Source organism: Chiroxiphia lanceolata, chromosome 1 (genome assembly GCF_009829145.1).
Source record: "Chiroxiphia lanceolata isolate bChiLan1 chromosome 1, bChiLan1.pri, whole genome shotgun sequence".
Taxonomy (NCBI): Eukaryota; Metazoa; Chordata; class Aves; order Passeriformes; family Pipridae; genus Chiroxiphia; species Chiroxiphia lanceolata.
In genome coordinates this window covers 78,133,040-78,151,839 of record NC_045637.1, presented here as the reverse complement: position 1 = coordinate 78,151,839, position 18,800 = coordinate 78,133,040, and the positions used below count along the sequence as shown (strand labels likewise).

The following is an 18,800-nucleotide window of genomic DNA, read 5'->3' as shown; positions in this document are numbered from 1 at the left end:
TTCAAGTGGACTAAACACTTAGTGAAAAATCACCTTTTGTGACAAGAGCTCTCTAGATTCTAGAGAATAAAAGAAAATTTCCTGTCTATTCTGTTGGAGGAAAAAAATTATGTGATCTACCTTTTTCTTACCTTAATTTTCAGGTTTTCTTTCTCTGGACAACCCGTTCCACTGTGTCACCACTCTAATAAAAAATAAAATTCTTCTTATATTTAATATAAATATATTCTCTTTCCATTTAAATGCATTGCCCCCTGTCACTAAAAAATCTTTATCTTTCTTATAATCCCCCTATAAGTATTCAAAGACTGAAATAAGGTCTTCCTGGAAACTTCTCTTCTTCAGGCTGAACAACCCCAATTCTCTGAGCCTTTCTTCATAGTAGAGGTGCTCCAGCCCTGTGCTCATTTTTGTGTCCCTCCTTTAGACCTGCTCTAACATGTCTTTGTCTGGCTTGTACTGTGGATCCAAGAGCTGGGCACATTACTCCAGGTGACATTTCATGAGGTGGAATAGAGGAGGAGAATTGTCCTCCTTGACCTACTGGCCACAGTTCTTTTATGCAGTCCGGGATACCATTTGCTTCTGAGCTGCAAGTGCACTTTGCTGACTTACACATAACTTATCTCCCAATATCCCCAAGTCCTTCTCTGTAGGGCTACTCTTAATCAGTTCTTCACCTAGTCTGCATGGATACTGATAATTGTCTGACCCAAGGTCAGGACCTTGGAACTGGCCTTGTTGAACTTCATGAGGTTTATATCAGCCCACTCCTCAAACCTGTCAAGGATTCCTCTAGATGGCATCCTTTCCCTCAAGTGAATCAACTGCACCACTCAACTTGTGTCACCTTCAAACTTGCTGAGAGTGCCCTCCATTTCACTATCTATGCCATTGATGAAAATATTTTATAGTATTGGTCCCAGTACACACCTTCAAGGGACACCTTTCACTTCTGTTTTCCATTTGGACATTGAGACATTGCCCGTGTAACCCTTTGGATATAGCCATCCAACCAATTTCTTATCTAACAGTTCTTCAAAACCATATCTCCAATTTAGAGGCAAGAATTTTGTATGAGTGGCCTTACAGAAGTTCAAGTAGATCATATTTGTAGCTCTTCCTGTGTCCGGGGATGCAGTCATTCCATTGTTGAAGGCCATGATTACTCAGGCATGATTTGCCCTTTGTGAAAACATCTTGGCTGTCTCGAATCACCTCCTTGTCTTCCATAGGTTTCAACATGTCTTCCAGGATGATCTGTTCCATGATGTTACTGGGTCTAAAAATGAGCCTTGTTGGTCAGCAGTTCCCAGGGTTCTCCTTATTATCCTTTTTAAAAATGGGTGCAACATTTCATTTTCTCCAGTCACTGGGGACTTTACATGACTGCCATGACTTTTCAAAAGTCACTCAGTATGCTTTTATGCATCCCGGACTTTTGCAAGCACACATATTCAAAAGGTGCTCATGGAATTTGAAGCAGAAAATGTGGGAACCATTGTTCTTTTACAATGTCTGTTAGATGGTGTGTTCAGTTATTAGTATTTTATCATAGATAATAAAATTTTTGAAAAAAGTTTTTATATATGAAAGGAATTCACGTTGTGTCCTCTTTATTGACATGTTCATCGTCAGTGTCATCAAATATGCAAACACACTCATAAACAAAGCTATTTCTTTGCTTCATAGAACAAAACAATTATGTTGGCAATAAATACAGTCAATGACCCTTTATATTGTGAAAAGGCAGCTCTGTTTTTTTCAGGGTTGTCAACCTAAATCTCCTTATTAATGCTGCTTTCATATATTCAACTCCTAATTCAGCTCCACCCCATTTCACTTACTCTATGAAATTCAATTCAATGAAATTTTTATGTATATATTTTTTATCTTTTAAAAAAATAAATTTTATGTTCCTTTTATCTGTTCAACAAGAAATTCCAGGTAAGTTGAAAGTACGTCTCAGGGAAGATGCAGCTTCCATCAAGCATCAGATAGGACAACATTAAATTACATATAAAATTATAGCACAATGGTTTCAGGTTTGCAATCCATTATTGTCTTACATGTCCTTCATAAAGACATTCTCAAATACATGAAAAGCTATCCATTTTATTTTTATTTTACGTAACCAGCTTCATTACTCAAAGGAACAGCCTCCTGTGGCACTCTGCGTTTTCTTTGAACTGCAATATGTTACACAGCCATCTGCTTTTGCAGGAAAAGTGTGAGAGTTAATACATTTTTAAAAAGATTTCCTGCCCAGTGAATACACTTGTCTATACCATCCCTCTTCCATCCATCAGAGATTCTCTGCAGTGTGGCACAACTTATTTCCCAGCTTCTGCCTATGCTAAACATATTTACAGATATAGCTCTCTTGGGAGTTTCCTTTCATTACATTTTATTTGGGTTCTTTCCTTTCTTAAAAAACAAACAAAGAAACAACCCCCCCAAACAAACAAACAAACACAAAACCAAAAAACCAACCAAACAAAAAAAAACAACTCCACACCACACTATATTTTTGAGCATACAGCATGATGCCATATATCATCATCCCATCAGCATCACGTGTCTCGGAAAAAGAAGCAAAGGATTTATTCTGGAAGACTTAATGTCAGGGACTTGACTGAAAGATTAGATCCAAAGGCTTAAAAATATACTAAGTAGAGTAATTACATTTAATAAAGAGTTATTGAGGTAATAATTTTTTCTGGTGAGAAATTCAAAGATGTAATCCACAGTCAGAGTTCATGGTGAATGAATCCTTTCTTTGCTTGTGAACCTAGATAATGTTTGTTTTTCTCTACACTAGGTGGTCCTACTCATTAAACTATTCATGGTCCAATTCAGATTCTTCCTCCTCCAGAAAATTCTTAGTGCCACTCTTTAACCTTAATCCCATCCATTTGCGTCCCACCCATTACAAATACAGGTATGGAGTTTCATGCTTTTCATGCTTCTGTTGTGTCAATGAATTTAGGCTTTGGATACAGATACAACTGCATTTAGTAGTTCTTTTAGCAGTGGTTTGAGCCACCTCCCCTGGAGGGGGCTGGAAGTGGTTAATCCCAGGTTAGTTTCCAGTGAGAGACCAATTGGAGCTGTTTTTCACCCCTGTGAAATTAGGATATTACAACAGCTGGAAGGAAGTTGTTGGTAGTGTGAGAGAGAGTTCAGAGAAATGAGGTGAGAGGAGAGAGGCCTGCGGGCCCCTTGAGGAGGGCCAGGCCCTCTCCCCGCCTCAGCCGGGCTGTGGTGAGCCCAGGAACTGAACTGAATGCTGTGACTAAGGCTAGGGGGTTTTCCCCCCCCACTGCCCAGAAAAGGTGGTGGCATGGACTTGAAAGGCCAGTCAGGGGGTTGGAGCTAGTCCCCCCTGCCGCGGCAGGGGAACCGAGCCAGAGATGGGCTGAGGGGTGGTCCCAAGCTGGAGAAGCAGCTGTGATCATGCAGAGGTGGAAGAACTCCAGGCAGGGGAGAGAGACCAAAGCAGTCTCGCTGCTACCCTCTCCCCCCCATAACGATGAGGGAGAGGTAGCGACCTTGAGGTGAGACTGAGCAACAGAGAGACAGGCGGAAGGGCTCGGAGGAGGTTTGGGTGGGGGCAGTCGAAAACCGAAGGAGGAATGTGGGGGGGGTGGCACTTTTCAAAATGCAGGCCACAGTACACTTCAAAAAGGAGGATGTGGCCACCTGAGACCTTCTTTCTCTGCTGCTGATCGGTCCCCCGTCTCTGGGCAAAGGGCACCCCTTTGTAACCAACAACTGAACCACCAGTAACTTACTGCTTCTTACTGCAAACTGCGACTACCCTACAAACTTTGCAAGCACACTTTCTTCTTCCTAAGGGTGGAGTTGAGGACTGGGGGAGGACGAAGCAGGGCAACACGGAAGATCAGAACCACGCATCTCAGGAGAGCTGACTTGAGCCTCCTCAGGGATCTTCTTCCTCCTTACCTGATGCCCTTTTTCCCCTCACTCACTGCTCTAACCCCGCAACCTGATTTGCTGCACACCCTGTCTTCCTAAAACACCGCCCAGCTAGTCTTTCTCCATGGGCCCAGCTCCTTGTTTCCCTCTGCCCTTGTGCGAATGCCAGGGAATGGGAAATACCCTCATGTTTATGGCTGGGCTTTTGCTGCCCAGCCTCACTTTCTGCAACAGTTTTCAGAACAGTTTGGTTTCATGTCAACGTGCATCGCTTTCAGCAATGTTAACTTCCAATGCTGAGAAGTCACGAGATTAGTCCCCAGAATGAGGTGATGACCTTCGGTAACCAGAGTTTGACTTCATATGGCCAACGCTTTTATTTACCTCCTGCTTTCTGCAGGTGCCCCCCGTTTTTCAAGACTCCTAGAAGAGTTTGCACTGGAAGGGACCTTAAAGTTCATCTGGACAAGGTTGCTCCAAGCCCCGTCCAATCCGGCCGTGAACGCTTCCAGGGATGGGGCAGCCACAGCTTCTCTGGACAACGTGTGTCGGGGCCTCACCACTCTCACGGGGAAGAATTTGTTTCCAGAATCCCATCCAATCCTGCCCTCTGCCAATGTGAAGCCATTCCCCCTTGTTCTGTCACTGCAGTCCCTTGTAAATAGTCTCTCCTATCCAAGCCTTCTTGGTCCTCCCTGCTGTGTTGGAAAATTTGGAAGTTGATGTTGTGCCAGGTGGCACCAGCCAAGCCCTGACCCGGGTGCGGGACCTTGCGCTTGAGGTCTGAGGTCACTGGCTTTGTTCAGCCTGGAGGAGGCTGAGCTCAGATCTCATGGGGGGCTGCAGCTTCCCGCCACGGGGCAGCAGCGATTTCTCCTCCGTGTGACCAGGGACAGGACCCCAGGGAACGGCTGGAGCTGTGTCGGGGGAGGCTTAGGTTGGATATTAGGAAAAGCTTCTTCCCCCAGAGGGTGGTTGGCCACTGGAACAGGCTCCCCAGGGCAGTAGTGGTCTTGGCCCCAAGGCTGCCAGAGCTCAAGGAGCGTTTGGACAACACTCTCGGGCACTTGGTGGGATTGCTGGGCTGTCCTGTGCAAGGCCGGGAGTTGGACTGGACCATCCTTGTGGGTCCCTTCCAGCTCAGGATATTCTGGGATTCTAACTCTTTGGTTAACCCTTCCTCTCCCCACAAAGAGCTGGCAAAGCTGTTGGGGGTGGGGCAGAACAAGGGAAGCGCCAGCACTGTTGCTGCCTCTATGACACAACAATGGGAGCCCCAACATTCCGTCCCTGGAGACGCTCCAAGAGGAGCGTCCAGACCCGGGTCCAGTCAACAGAAGCGAGCGGCCGCCGAAGCTGACTGACCATGGCCCTGTCAGCTCTGTGGCAGCGCTGTGTGAGCTGGAGCTCAGCCATAGCCCAGTTCCTGCAACCATTCGTCTCGCCCGGAACCTCCTGCCCCACAGGTGAGGACAGACCCTGAGCCCAAAAGCCCCCGGACGCACGGCGGGGACATTCACAGTCCTTGCTCCTCTGCCCCTTCCCCTCCTCCTCCTCCTCAGTCCTCTGAGCGCCCCGACACCCCCCGACTGGCATGTGACCTCCAGCGTTTGCTCTTTCTCGCAGGATCAGCCAACCTCGGCCAACAGCCTGGCCAGAAGCAGCAGCCCTTGCCAGCTCCCTCTGCCCCAGCAGCAGGTATGGCAGTCCCATCTGCCTTGGCCCCTTGGCATTCCCTGCCCCCCAGCCCCTCCAGCCCCCAGGCCTGCCCTGGCTCCTCCAGCCCTGCCGGCACCTCTGGCAGCCACAGCACCCCTGTCCCCCTGCCAGCTGGGGCCCCTTGGCTCAGCACGGCACAGCGAGCAGACCTGCCATTGCCTGGGCCACCTCTGTTCAAGCAAGAGCTTTTGGAGATATTTTCCCAGGATCTTGGGGCCACCTCTGCCATTTTGCCGTCCCCTGTGCAACCCCATGGCCGTGGCACGGCAGCTCACCCCGCAGGGATGGTCCCTCACGCAAGCTCCCGCTCAGAGCAGGGGGATGCCTGTGTTCGGGGCCGGCTCAGCGGGTGCCCCAGGAGACTCTCCCAGCCCCGAGCCCCCCCATCTCCCTTCTCCCCTGTGCCAGTGGCTCCAGGCAGTGACCGCTCCAACCCCCACCCATATCTTTTGCTCCTCAGGGACACGGACTCAGCTGCCTCCACCGGTCCCCTTGGCAAGCAGCCATGGCATTGCTCCTCCATCAGGCAATGCCCGGCGGGGGGCCAGGCTCCGGAGAAAGCCCCTGGCCCCAGTCCCACCAGTGCGGGACACCCAGCACGGCCCTACCGGCTCAGCCAACCCCTCAGGGACACCCCTGGGCCGTGGCAGCCCTCCAGACACCAGCGTCCCCATGGATTTGGACACCAGCCCAGGTCTTGACATCAGGCTGGGCACTGATGTCCCCATGGATGACGACAGCCCGTCAGGCTGCGACCTCTCGCTGGCCAGCGACGTCACCATGGACGAGGACAGCCCGTCAGGCCGTGACCTCTCCTTGGCCAGCGACGTCACCATGGACGAGGACAGCCCGTCAGGCCGTGACCTCTCGCTGGCCAGCGACGTCCCCATGGATGGTGGCTCCCCCTCAGGCAGTGATCACCTTGTGAGCTGTGACATCTCACTGAGCAGCGATGTCCCCATGGAGGAGGACACCCTCCCGAGGGCTGACATCTCCCTGCCCAGTCACACCACTGCCAGCCACCCAGGCCCACTCCACGGCCAAGCCATCGGGGCCCCTGGGGTGACTCCAGCCAGGGACACTGGGCTGCGTCGCAGGGTCCTGCTGAAGGGACTCGGAGCCACTTGCATCGCTCCCAGGAAGCCGTGGGCACCAGCCGGGATGATGGCAGCAGCGTCCCCATGCCCACGGACCATGCTGGCACCAGTGGCACCAGCCCCCAGCCCAAGAACACCTTGCTCCGCCCGCCCAAGAAGATGCCGCCCACTGACTGCAGTGTCCCCAAGCCTTCCAGAGCCGTCCTGAGCACGGGACACTGCAACGCGGGCGGCACCAAGCCTCAGGACCCTCAGCAGGGTGCGGGCACAAGCCTGCCACCGCCTCAGAGCAGCGTGTCACCAAGAAACATCGCTCTGGAAAGGCGGGGCACAAAGAGGAAGAGGGGCTCTGAGCCAAGCACTGGGAGCAAGTGCAAGGCTCCTGCAGCCAGGGCTGGGGCAGGAAGTTGTTGAGGGACAGATCGTTTGGGGATCTGTCCTAGGGGGGGGGGAGGGACAGATCGTTTGGGGATCTGTCCCGGGGGGGGGGAGGGACAGATCGTTTGGGGATCTGTCCCAGGGGAGGGACAGATCGTTTGGGGATCTGTCCCGGGGGGAGGGAGGGACAGATCGTTTGGGGATCTGTCCCAACCTGAGGGAGGGAGGGAGAGTGTTTATGTAGATAGAGATGTAGATGTAGTTGTAGGTGAAGATATTGATGACCGTTTTTTTTCTGGTTATCAATTAAAAGATATCAATTTTTATTCCATAACCTGTCTGTGTCTGCATGGCATGGGGAGGGAGTGCAGGGTGGCAGCAGGAAATGGCACCAAGCAGGTCCACCAAGGCCCAAAGGGTTCCAAGGGCTCCCAAAGGGCACTCCAGGCCTGAGTCAGTGCCGGAGGTGCAGGCATTCGTGGAGAGTCCCCTTCCCCTGGGGAAGCAGCCCTTTGGCATGGGAGCCAGAACAGAGGGGTCCGTGCAGGACTCACGCACACCGCCCCACGCCGAAAGCAGCCCCGAGCACAGCCTGGGCACCATCCTCCCACTCTGGGGCTTTAGAAGGCTGCTCCCACTGCTCCCACTGACCCCACCATGTCCCCAGTCATCCCACTGCAGCCCCAGACAGAGCTCCTGCAGGCTGCCCCGGGGCTGCACTGGACAGGGGCAGGAAGGGAGCGGGAAGAATGTGCTGGGAACCCTATGCAGGGCCTCACAGAAGTCCAGGGAGACGACCTCTGTAGATCACTGGGAGGTAGCACTTGGGATGTATCGAGCTCTGTCGGGGGGTGGACGGCGAGCCACTCGGGACTCGATGGGTCGGGATCAAAGGGCAGGCTGGGAATGGGGATGCTGCTGAGGGCACTGCGGGGACACCGCGGGCCTCCTGAGCAGCAGCAGCAGGATGGGTGGGGATGAGAGCTCTACAGGCAGCTTGAAGCAGCCTCCAAGTCACAGTCCCTGGTTCTCGTGGGCCATTCAACTACCCTGAGAGCAGCCGGAGAAGCAACGCAGCCAAGCACAAACCGTCCAGGAGCCTCCTGGAAGGCGTTGGTGACAACTTCCTGACCCAGGCGGTGGAGCCTGCCACAAGGAATGTTGTGCTGCTCCACCTCATCCTAACACACAGGAAAGGCCTTGTTGGAGATGGGAAGGGAAGGGAAGGGAAGGGAAGGGACAGCCTTGGCTGTCGAGACCACGGCACTGTGGTCTTCTGAAGGTCCAGGTATTGGGAGACACATAAATACCAGGAGACACATAAATACCAGCAGACAGAGAAGCTAACTACGAAGAATAAGCTTTTGTATCAATGAAAGGGAGAGTTCGCTGAACAAACCTCAGTGAGGTCTCCCAACTCAGCGGAGGTCGCAGCCCCCTTTTATCCCCTTCGCCCAAAGCGCTGCTCCCTCCCCAGCGTTTCTCCACTGGCTGACATACTCCGGGGTTACAGGCTTCCCGACACGCCTGCTCTGTGTCCCCCATTATGTCCTTCGGAGGGGGTTGGGAAGGTCAGTGGCACTTTTCAAAATGCAGGCCACAGCACACTTCAAAACGGAGGACGTGGCCACCTGAGACCTTCTTTCTCTGCTGCTGATCAGTCCCCCGTCTCTGGGCAAAGGGCACCCCTTTGTAACCAACAACTGAACCACCAGTAACTTACTGCTTCTTACTGCGAACTGCGACTACCCTACAAACTTTGCAAGCACACTTTCTTCTTCCTAAGGGTGGAGTTGAGGACTGGGGGAGGACGAAGCAGGGCAGCACGGAAGATCAGAACCACGCATCTCAGGAGAGCTGACTTGAGCCTCCTCAGGGATCTTCTTCCTCCTTACCTGATGCCCTTTTTCCCCTCACTCGCTGCTCTAACCCCGCAACCGGATTTGCTGCACACCCTGTCTTCCTAAAACACCGCCCAGCTAGTCTTTCTCCATGGGCCCAGCTCCTTGTTTCCCTCTGCCCTTGTGCGAATGCCAGGGAATGGGAAATACCCTCATGTTTATGGCTGGGCTTTTGCTGCCCAGCCTCACTTTCTGCAACAGTTTTCAGAACAGTTTTCAATCTGGTTCTGTCCCTGTTTCTTTTAATGCCCACATTTTCTCCTAAACAGCCAGCTGACATCCATGCAGTCACTGTGCCTGGAACTGCCAGGAGAACTCCACACGTTCAGAGGCTCAAGTGGGCAGAACCTACCTTGGATACAGCCTTGCCCGCTTTGAACATCGGATTCCACGTCAGGAGCCAGATGTTGAGCACTCCTGAAGAACCCCCTTTTCTAGACCCCATCTCCAAGCACAACGGATCACAGCACACACCTAAAGGGCCTTTGAGCGTCACCTGACAGAACCCCCTTCTTCTTGTCCACGCTTGTCTCCCCATGGAACGGAGAGCAGAAAAAGACTCTCCAGTGTAAGGTCAGAACTGCCAGGTTTACGGCAGAGGCAGAGAAATTGCCCAACCCTTGCCTCCAGGATGGTGAGCTTGCTCCAGGATCCTTCCACCCGGCAGTTTCGGTTGCATGGTTTGGTTTCATGTCAACGTGCATCGCTTTCAGCAATGTTAACTTCCAATGCTGAGAAGTCACGAGATTAGTCCCCAGAATGAGGTGATGACCTTCGGTAACCAGAGTTTGACTTCATATGGCCAAAGCTTTTATTTACCTCCTGCTTTCTGCAGGTGCCCCCCATTTTTCAAGACTCCTAGAAGAGTTTGCGCTGGAAGGGACCTTAAAGTTCATCTGGACAAGGTTGCTCCAAGCCCCGTCCAATCCGGCCGTGAACGCTTCCAGGGATGGGGCAGCCACAGCTTCTCTGGACAACGTGTGTCGGGGCCTCACCACTCTCACGGGGAAGAATTTGTTTCCAGAATCCCATCCAATCCTGCCCTCTGCCAATGTGAAGCCATTCCCCCTTGTTCTGCCACTGCAGTCCCTTGTAAATAGTCTCTCCTATCCAAGCCTTCTTGGTCCTCCCTGCTGTGTTGGAAAATTTGGAAGTTGATGTTGTGCCAGGTGGCACCAGCCAAGCCCTGACCCGGGTGCGGGACCTTGCGCTTGAGGTCTGAGGTCACTGGCTTTGTTCAGCCTGGAGGAGGCTGAGCTCAGATCTCATGGGGGGCTGCAGCTTCCCGCCACGGGGCAGCAGCGATTTCTCCTCCGTGTGACCAGGGACAGGACCCCAGGGAACGGCTGGAGCTGTGTCGGGGGAGGCTTAGGTTGGATATTAGGAAAAGCTTCTTCCCCCAGAGGGTGGTTGGCCACTGGAACAGGCTCCCCAGGGCAGTAGTGGTCTTGGCCCCAAGGCTGCCAGAGCTCAAGGAGCGTTTGGACAACACTCTCGGGCACTTGGTGGGATTGCTGGGCTGTCCTGTGCAAGGCCGGGAGTTGGACTGGACCATCCTTGTGGGTCCCTTCCAGTTCAGGATATTCTGGATTCTAACTCTTTGGTTAACCCTTCCTCTCCCCACAAAGAGCTGGCAAAGCTGTTGGGGGTGGGGCAGAACAAGGGAAGCGCCAGCACTGTTGCTGCCTCTATGACACAACAATGGGAGCCCCAACATTCCGTCCCTGGAGACGCTCCAAGAGGAGCGTCCAGACCCGGGTCCAGTCAACAGAAGTGAGCGGCCGCCGAAGCTGACTGACCATGGCCCTGTCAGCTCTGTGGCAGCGCTGTGTGAGCTGGAGCTCAGCCATAGCCCAGTTCCTGCAACCATTTGTCTCGCCCGGAACCTCCTGCCCCACAGGTGAGGACAGACCCTGAGCCCAAAAGCCCCCGGACGCACGGCGGGGACATTCACAGTCCTTGCTCCTCTGCCCCTTCCCCTCCTCCTCCTCCTCAGTCCTCTGAGCGCCCGACACCCCCCGACTGGCATGTGACCTCCAGCGTTTGCTCTTTCTCGCAGGATCAGCCAACCTCGGCCAACAGCCTGGCCAGAAGCAGCAGCCCTTGCCAGCTCCCTCTGCCCCAGCAGCAGGTATGGCAGTCCCATCTGCCTTGGCCCCTTGGCATTCCCTGCCCCCCAGCCCCTCCAGCCCCCAGGCCTGCCCTGGCTCCTCCAGCCCTGCCGGCACCTCCGGCAGCCACAGCACCCCTGTCCCCCTGCCAGCTGGGGCCCCTTGGCTCAGCACGGCACAGCGAGCAGACCTGCCATTGCCTGGGCCACCTCTGTTCAAGCAAGAGCTTTTGGAGATATTTTCCCAGGATCTTGGGGCCACCTCTGCCATTTTGCCGTCCCCTGTGCAACCCCATGGCCGTGGCACGGCAGCTCACCCCGCAGGGATGGTCCCTCACGCAAGCTCCCGCTCAGAGCAGGGGGATGCCTGTGTTCGGGGCCGGCTCAGCGGGTGCCCCAGGAGACTCTCCCAGCCCCGAGCCCCCCCATCTCCCTTCTCCCCTGTGCCAGTGGCTCCAGGCAGTGACCGCTCCAACCCCCACCCATATCTTTTGCTCCTCAGGGACACGGACTCAGCTGCCTCCACCGGTCCCCTTGGCAAGCAGCCATGGCATTGCTCCTCCATCAGGCAATGCCCGGCGGGGGGCCAGGCTCCGGAGAAAGCCCCTGGCCCCAGTCCCACCAGTGCGGGACACCCAGCACGGCCCTACCGGCTCAGCCAACCCTCAGGGACACCCCTGGGCCGTGGCAGCCCTCCAGACACCAGCGTCCCCATGGATTTGGACACCAGCCCAGGTCTTGACATCAGGCTGGGCACTGATGTCCCCATGGATGACGACAGCCCGTCAGGCTGCGACCTCTCGCTGGCCAGCGACGTCACCATGGACGAGGACAGCCCGTCAGGCCGTGACCTCTCCTTGGCCAGCGACGTCACCATGGACGAGGACAGCCCGTCAGGCCGTGACCTCTCGCTGGCCAGCGACGTCCCCATGGATGGTGGCTCCCCCTCAGGCAGTGATCACCTTGTGAGCTGTGACATCTCACTGAGCAGCGATGTCCCCATGGAGGAGGACACCCTCCCGAGGGCTGACATCTCCCTGCCCAGTCACACCACTGCCAGCCACCCAGGCCCACTCCACGGCCAAGCCATCGGGGCCCCTGGGGTGACTCCAGCCAGGGACACTGGGCTGCGTCGCAGGGTCCTGCTGAAAGGGACTCGGAGCCACTTGCATCGCTCCCAGGAAGCCGTGGGCACCAGCCGGGATGATGGCAGCAGCGTCCCCATGCCCACGGACCATGCTGGCACCAGTGGCACCAGCCCCCAGCCCAAGAACACCTTGCTCCGCCCGCCCAAGAAGATGCCGCCCACTGACTGCAGTGTCCCCAAGCCTTCCAGAGCCGTCCTGAGCACGGGACACTGCAACGCGGGCGGCACCAAGCCTCAGGACCCTCAGCAGGGTGCGGGCACAAGCCTGCCACCGCCTCAGAGCAGCGTGTCACCAAGAAACATCGCTCTGGAAAGGCGGGGCACAAAGAGGAAGAGGGGCTCTGAGCCAAGCACTGGGAGCAAGTGCAAGGCTCCTGCAGCCAGGGCTGGGGCAGGAAGTTGTTGAGGGACAGATCGTTTGGGGATCTGTCCTAGGGGGGGGGAGGGACAGATCGTTTGGGGATCTGTCCCGGGGGGGGGAGGGACAGATCGTTTGGGGATCTGTCCCAGGGGAGGGACAGATCGTTTGGGGATCTGTCCCGGGGGGAGGGAGGGACAGATCGTTTGGGGATCTGTCCCAATCTGAGGGAGGGAGGGAGAGTGTTTATGTAGATAGAGATGTAGATGTAGTTGTAGGCGAAGATATTGATGACCGTTTTTTTCTGGTTATCAATTAAAAGATATCAATTTTTATTCCATAACCTGTCTGTGTCTGCATGGCATGGGGAGGGAGTGCAGGGTGGCAGCAGGAAATGGCACCAAGCAGGTCCACCAAGGCCCAAAGGGTTCCAAGGGCTCCCAAAGGGCACTCCAGGCCTGAGTCAGTGCCGGAGGTGCAGGCATTCGTGGAGAGTCCCCTTCCCCTGGGGAAGCAGCCCTTTGGCATGGGAGCCAGAACAGAGGGGTCCGTGCAGGACTCACGCACACCGCCCCACGCCGAAAGCAGCCCCGAGCACAGCCTGGGCACCATCCTCCCACTCTGGGGCTTTAGAAGGCTGCTCCCACTGCTCCCACTGACCCCACCATGTCCCCAGTCATCCCACTGCAGCCCCAGACAGAGCTCCTGCAGGCTGCCCCGGGGCTGCACTGGACAGGGGCGGGAAGGGAGCGGGAAGAATGTGCTGGGAACCCTATGCAGGGCCTCACAGAAGTCCAGGGAGACGACCTCTGTAGATCACTGGGAGGTAGCACTTGGGATGTATCGAGCTCTGTCGGGGGGTGGACGGCGAGCCACTCGGGACTCGATGGGTCGGGATCAAAGGGCAGGCTGGGAATGGGGATGCTGCTGAGGGCACTGCGGGGACACCGCGGGCCTCCTGAGCAGCAGCAGCAGGATGGGTGGGGATGAGAGCTCTACAGGCAGCTTGAAGCAGCCTCCAAGTCACAGTCCCTGGTTCTCGTGGGCCATTCAACTACCCTGAGAGCAGCCGGAGAAGCAACGCAGCCAAGCACAAACCGTCCAGGAGCCTCCTGGAAGGCGTTGGTGACAACTTCCTGACCCAGGCGGTGGAGCCTGCCACAAGGAATGTTGTGCTGCTCCACCTCATCCTAACACACAGGAAAGGCCTTGTTGGAGATGGGAAGGGAAGGGAAGGGAAGGGAAGGGAAGGGAAGGGAAGGGAAGGGAAGGGAAGGGAAGGGAAGGGAAGGGAAGGGAAGGGAAGGGAAGGGAAGGGAAGGGAAGGGAAGGGAAGGGAAGGGAAGGGAAGGGAAGGGAAGGGAAGGGAAGGGAAGGGAAGGGAAGGGAAGGGAAGGGAAGGGAAGGGAAGGGAAGGGAAGGGAAGGGAAGGGAAGGGAAGGGAAGGGAAGGGAAGGGAAGGGAAGGGAAGGGAAGGGAAGGGAAGGGACAGCCTTGGCTGTCGAGACCACGGCACTGTGGTCTTCTGAAGGTCCAGGTATTGGGAGACACATAAATACCAGGAGACACATAAATACCAGCAGACAGAGAAGCTAACTACGAAGAATAAGCTTTTGTATCAATGAAAGGGAGAGTTCGCTGAACAAACCTCAGTGAGGTCTCCCAACTCAGCGGAGGTCGCAGCCCCCTTTTATCCCCTTCGCCCAAAGCGCTGCTCCCTCCCCAGCGTTTCTCCACTGGCTGACATACTCCGGGGTTACAGGCTTCCCGACACGCCTGCTCTGTGTCCCCCATTATGTCCTTCGGAGGGGGTTGGGAAGGTCAGTGGCACTTTTCAAAATGCAGGCCACAGCACACTTCAAAACGGAGGACGTGGCCACCTGAGACCTTCTTTCTCTGCTGCTGATCAGTCCCCCGTCTCTGGGCAAAGGGCACCCCTTTGTAACCAACAACTGAACCACCAGTAACTTACTGCTTCTTACTGCGAACTGCGACTACCCTACAAACTTTGCAAGCACACTTTCTTCTTCCTAAGGGTGGAGTTGAGGACTGGGGGAGGACGAAGCAGGGCAGCACGGAAGATCAGAACCACGCATCTCAGGAGAGCTGACTTGAGCCTCCTCAGGGATCTTCTTCCTCCTTACCTGATGCCCTTTTTCCCCTCACTCGCTGCTCTAACCCCGCAACCGGATTTGCTGCACACCCTGTCTTCCTAAAACACCGCCCAGCTAGTCTTTCTCCATGGGCCCAGCTCCTTGTTTCCCTCTGCCCTTGTGCGAATGCCAGGGAATGGGAAATACCCTCATGTTTATGGCTGGGCTTTTGCTGCCCAGCCTCACTTTCTGCAACAGTTTTCAGAACAGTTTTCAATCTGGTTCTGTCCCTGTTTCTTTTAATGCCCACATTTTCTCCTAAACAGCCAGCTGACATCCATGCAGTCACTGTGCCTGGAACTGCCAGGAGAACTCCACACGTTCAGAGGCTCAAGTGGGCAGAACCTACCTTGGATACAGCCTTGCCCGCTTTGAACATCGGATTCCACGTCAGGAGCCAGATGTTGAGCACTCCTGAAGAACCCCCTTTTCTAGACCCCATCTCCAAGCACAACGGATCACAGCACACACCTAAAGGGCCTTTGAGCGTCACCTGACAGAACCCCCTTCTTCTTGTCCACGCTTGTCTCCCCATGGAACGGAGAGCAGAAAAAGACTCTCCAGTGTAAGGTCAGAACTGCCAGGTTTACGGCAGAGGCAGAGAAATTGCCCAACCCTTGCCTCCAGGATGGTGAGCTTGCTCCAGGATCCTTCCACCCGGCAGTTTCGGTTGCATGGTTTGGTTTCATGTCAACGTGCATCGCTTTCAGCAATGTTAACTTCCAATGCTGAGAAGTCACGAGATTAGTCCCCAGAATGAGGTGATGACCTTCGGTAACCAGAGTTTGACTTCATATGGCCAAAGCTTTTATTTACCTCCTGCTTTCTGCAGGTGCCCCCCATTTTTCAAGACTCCTAGAAGAGTTTGCGCTGGAAGGGACCTTAAAGTTCATCTGGACAAGGTTGCTCCAAGCCCCGTCCAATCCGGCCGTGAACGCTTCCAGGGATGGGGCAGCCACAGCTTCTCTGGACAACGTGTGTCGGGGCCTCACCACTCTCACGGGGAAGAATTTGTTTCCAGAATCCCATCCAATCCTGCCCTCTGCCAATGTGAAGCCATTCCCCCTTGTTCTGCCACTGCAGTCCCTTGTAAATAGTCTCTCCTATCCAAGCCTTCTTGGTCCTCCCTGCTGTGTTGGAAAATTTGGAAGTTGATGTTGTGCCAGGTGGCACCAGCCAAGCCCTGACCCGGGTGCGGGACCTTGCGCTTGAGGTCTGAGGTCACTGGCTTTGTTCAGCCTGGAGGAGGCTGAGCTCAGATCTCATGGGGGGCTGCAGCTTCCCGCCACGGGGCAGCAGCGATTTCTCCTCCGTGTGACCAGGGACAGGACCCCAGGGAACGGCTGGAGCTGTGTCGGGGGAGGCTTAGGTTGGATATTAGGAAAAGCTTCTTCCCCCAGAGGGTGGTTGGCCACTGGAACAGGCTCCCCAGGGCAGTAGTGGTCTTGGCCCCAAGGCTGCCAGAGCTCAAGGAGCGTTTGGACAACACTCTCGGGCACTTGGTGGGATTGCTGGGCTGTCCTGTGCAAGGCCGGGAGTTGGACTGGACCATCCTTGTGGGTCCCTTCCAGTTCAGGATATTCTGGGATTCTAACTCTTTGGTTAACCCTTCCTCTCCCCACAAAGAGCTGGCAAAGCTGTTGGGGGTGGGGCAGAACAAGGGAAGCGCCAGCACTGTTGCTGCCTCTATGACACAACAATGGGAGCCCCAACATTCCGTCCCTGGAGACGCTCCAAGAGGAGCGTCCAGACCCGGGTCCAGTCAACAGAAGTGAGCGGCCGCCGAAGCTGACTGACCATGGCCCTGTCAGCTCTGTGGCAGCGCTGTGTGAGCTGGAGCTCAGCCATAGCCCAGTTCCTGCAACCATTCGTCTCGCCCGGAACCTCCTGCCCCACAGGTGAGGACAGACCCTGAGCCCAAAAGCCCCCGGACGCACGGCGGGCACATTCACAGTCCTTGCTCCTCTGCCCCTTCCCCTCCTCCTCCTCCTCAGTCCTCTGAGCGCCCGACACCCCCCGACTGGCATGTGACCTCCAGCGTTTGCTCTTTCTCGCAGGATCAGCCAACCTCGGCCAACAGCCTGGCCAGAAGCAGCAGCCCTTGCCAGCTCCCTCTGCCCCAGCAGCAGGTATGGCAGTCCCATCTGCCTTGGCCCCTTGGCATTCCCTGCCCCCCAGCCCCTCCAGCCCCCAGGCCTGCCCTGGCTCCTCCAGCCCTGCCGGCACCTCCAGCAGCCACAGCACCCCTGTCCCCCTGCCAGCTGGGGCCCCTTGGCTCAGCACGGCACAGCGAGCAGACCTGCCATTGCCTGGGCCACCTCTGTTCAAGCAAGAGCTTTTGGAGATATTTTCCCAGGATCTTGGGGCCACCTCTGCCATTTTGCCGTCCCCTGTGCAACCCCATGGCCGTGGCACGGCAGCTCACCCCGCAGGGATGGTCCCTCACGCAAGCTCCCGCTCAGAGCAGGGGGATGCCTGTGTTCGGGGCCGGCTCAGCGGGTGCCCCAGGAGACTCTCCCAGCCCCGAGCCCCCCCATCTCCCTTCTCCCCTGTGCCAGTGGCTCCAGGCAGTGACCGCTCCAACCCCCACCCATATCTTTTGCTCCTCAGGGACACGGACTCAGCTGCCTCCACCGGTCCCCTTGGCAAGCAGCCATGGCATTGCTCCTCCATCAGGCAATGCCCGGCGGGGGGCCCGGCTCCGGAGAAAGCCCCTGGTCCCAGTCCCACCAGTGCGGGACACCCAGCACGGCCCTACCGGCTCAGCCAACCCCTCAGGGACACCCCTGGGCCGTGGTAGCCCTCCAGACACCAGTGTCCCCATGGATTTGGACACCAGCCCAGGTCTTGACATCAGGCTGGGCACTGATGTCCCCATGGATGACGACAGCCCGTCAGGCTGCGACCTCTCGCTGGCCAGCAACGTCACCATGGACGAGGACAGCCCGTCAGGCCGTGACCTCTCGCTGGCCAGCGACGTCCCCATGGATGGTGGCTCCCCCTCAGGCAGTGATCACCTTGTGAGCTGTGACATCTCACTGAGCAGCGATGTCCCCATGGAGGAGGACACCCTCCCGAGGGCTGACATCTCCCTGCCCAGTCACACCACTGCCAGCCACCCAGGCCCACTCCACGGCCAAGCCATCGGGGCCCCTGGGGTGACTCCAGCCAGGGACACTGGGCTGCGTCGCAGGGTCCTGCTGAAAGGGACTCGGAGCCACTTGCATCGCTCCCAGGGAGCCGTGGGCACCAGCCGGGATGATGGCAGCAGTGTCCCCATGCCCACGGACCATGCTGGCACCAGTGGCACCAGCCCCCAGCCCAAGAACACCTTGCTCCGCCCGCCCAAGAAGATGCCGCCCACTGACTGCAGTGTCCCCAAGCCTTCCAGAGCCGTCCTGAGCACGGGACACTGCAACGCGGGCGGCACCAAGCCTCAGGACCCTCAGCAGGGTGCGGGCACAAGCCTGCCACCGCCTCAGAGCAGCGTGTCACCAAGAAACATCGCTCTGGAAAGGCGGGGCACAAAGAGGAAGAGGGGCTCTGAGCCAAGCACTGGGAGCAAGTGCAAGGCTCCCGCAGCCAGGGCTGGGGCAGGAAGTTGTTGAGGGACAGATCGTTTGGGGATCTGTCCCGGTGGGGGGGGGGAGGGACAGATCGTTTGGGGATCTGTCCCGGGGGGGGGGAGGGACAGATCGTTTGGGGATCTGTCCCGGGGGGGGGGGAGGGACAGATCGTTTGGGGATCTGTCCCAATCTGAGGGAGGGAGGGAGAGTGTTTATGTAGATAGAGATGTAGATGTAGTTGTAGGTGAAGATATTGATGACCGTTTTTTTCTGGTTATCAATTAAAAGATATCAATTTTTATTCCATAACCTGTCTGTGTCTGCATGGCATGGGGAGGGAGTGCAGGGTGGCAGCAGGAAATGGCACCAAGCAGGTCCACCAAGGCCCAAAGGGTTCCAAGGGCTCCCAAAGGGCACTCCAGGCCTGAGTCA

At 56.1% G+C, this 18,800-nt stretch overlaps 3 protein-coding genes across 3 annotated transcripts; all 3 read left to right on the top strand.

The window, feature by feature from the left end:
• Window positions 1–5,196: 5,196 nt before the first annotated feature.
• Window positions 5,197–6,963, top strand: LOC116784542 (cell surface glycoprotein 1-like). The gene is made up of 3 exons (XM_032683291.1): window positions 5,197–5,405; window positions 5,566–5,637; window positions 6,119–6,963. The coding sequence occupies exons 1-3, from the start codon at window positions 5,306–5,308 to the stop codon at window positions 6,961–6,963; spliced, it is 1,017 nt and encodes a 338-aa protein (XP_032539182.1). The 5' UTR covers window positions 5,197–5,305.
• A 3,588-nt stretch (window positions 6,964–10,551) lies between these two features.
• Window positions 10,552–12,113, top strand: LOC116784474 (mucin-7-like). The gene is made up of 3 exons (XM_032683183.1): window positions 10,552–10,934; window positions 11,094–11,165; window positions 11,647–12,113. The coding sequence occupies exons 1-3, from the start codon at window positions 10,835–10,837 to the stop codon at window positions 12,111–12,113; spliced, it is 639 nt and encodes a 212-aa protein (XP_032539074.1). The 5' UTR covers window positions 10,552–10,834.
• A 4,372-nt stretch (window positions 12,114–16,485) lies between these two features.
• Window positions 16,486–18,466, top strand: LOC116797544 (ras-associated and pleckstrin homology domains-containing protein 1-like). Its single transcript, XM_032709176.1, has 3 exons — window positions 16,486–16,700; window positions 16,860–16,931; window positions 17,413–18,466. Exons 1-3 carry the CDS (start codon window positions 16,601–16,603, stop codon window positions 18,408–18,410), a joined length of 1,170 nt encoding a protein of 389 aa, XP_032565067.1. The 5' UTR covers window positions 16,486–16,600; the 3' UTR covers window positions 18,411–18,466.
• Window positions 18,467–18,800: the final 334 nt, after the last annotated feature.

What these genes read in the sequence shown, in the direction of transcription:
- LOC116784542 (XM_032683291.1), top strand. Translation starts at nt 5,306, where the DNA reads ATGGCCCTGTCAGCTCTGTGGCAGCGCTGTGTGAGCTGGAGCTCAGCC. An exon ending in CGGAACCTCCTGCCCCACAG is followed by an intron (nt 5,406 to 5,565) that starts GTGAGGACAGAC and finishes TCTTTCTCGCAG; the next exon opens with GATCAGCCAACCTCGGCCAA. An exon ending in TCCCTCTGCCCCAGCAGCAG is followed by an intron (nt 5,638 to 6,118) that starts GTATGGCAGTCC and finishes TTTGCTCCTCAG; the next exon opens with GGACACGGACTCAGCTGCCT.
- LOC116784474 (XM_032683183.1), top strand. Translation starts at nt 10,835, where the DNA reads ATGGCCCTGTCAGCTCTGTGGCAGCGCTGTGTGAGCTGGAGCTCAGCC. An exon ending in CGGAACCTCCTGCCCCACAG is followed by an intron (nt 10,935 to 11,093) that starts GTGAGGACAGAC and finishes TCTTTCTCGCAG; the next exon opens with GATCAGCCAACCTCGGCCAA. An exon ending in TCCCTCTGCCCCAGCAGCAG is followed by an intron (nt 11,166 to 11,646) that starts GTATGGCAGTCC and finishes TTTGCTCCTCAG; the next exon opens with GGACACGGACTCAGCTGCCT.
- LOC116797544 (XM_032709176.1), top strand. Translation starts at nt 16,601, where the DNA reads ATGGCCCTGTCAGCTCTGTGGCAGCGCTGTGTGAGCTGGAGCTCAGCC. An exon ending in CGGAACCTCCTGCCCCACAG is followed by an intron (nt 16,701 to 16,859) that starts GTGAGGACAGAC and finishes TCTTTCTCGCAG; the next exon opens with GATCAGCCAACCTCGGCCAA. An exon ending in TCCCTCTGCCCCAGCAGCAG is followed by an intron (nt 16,932 to 17,412) that starts GTATGGCAGTCC and finishes TTTGCTCCTCAG; the next exon opens with GGACACGGACTCAGCTGCCT.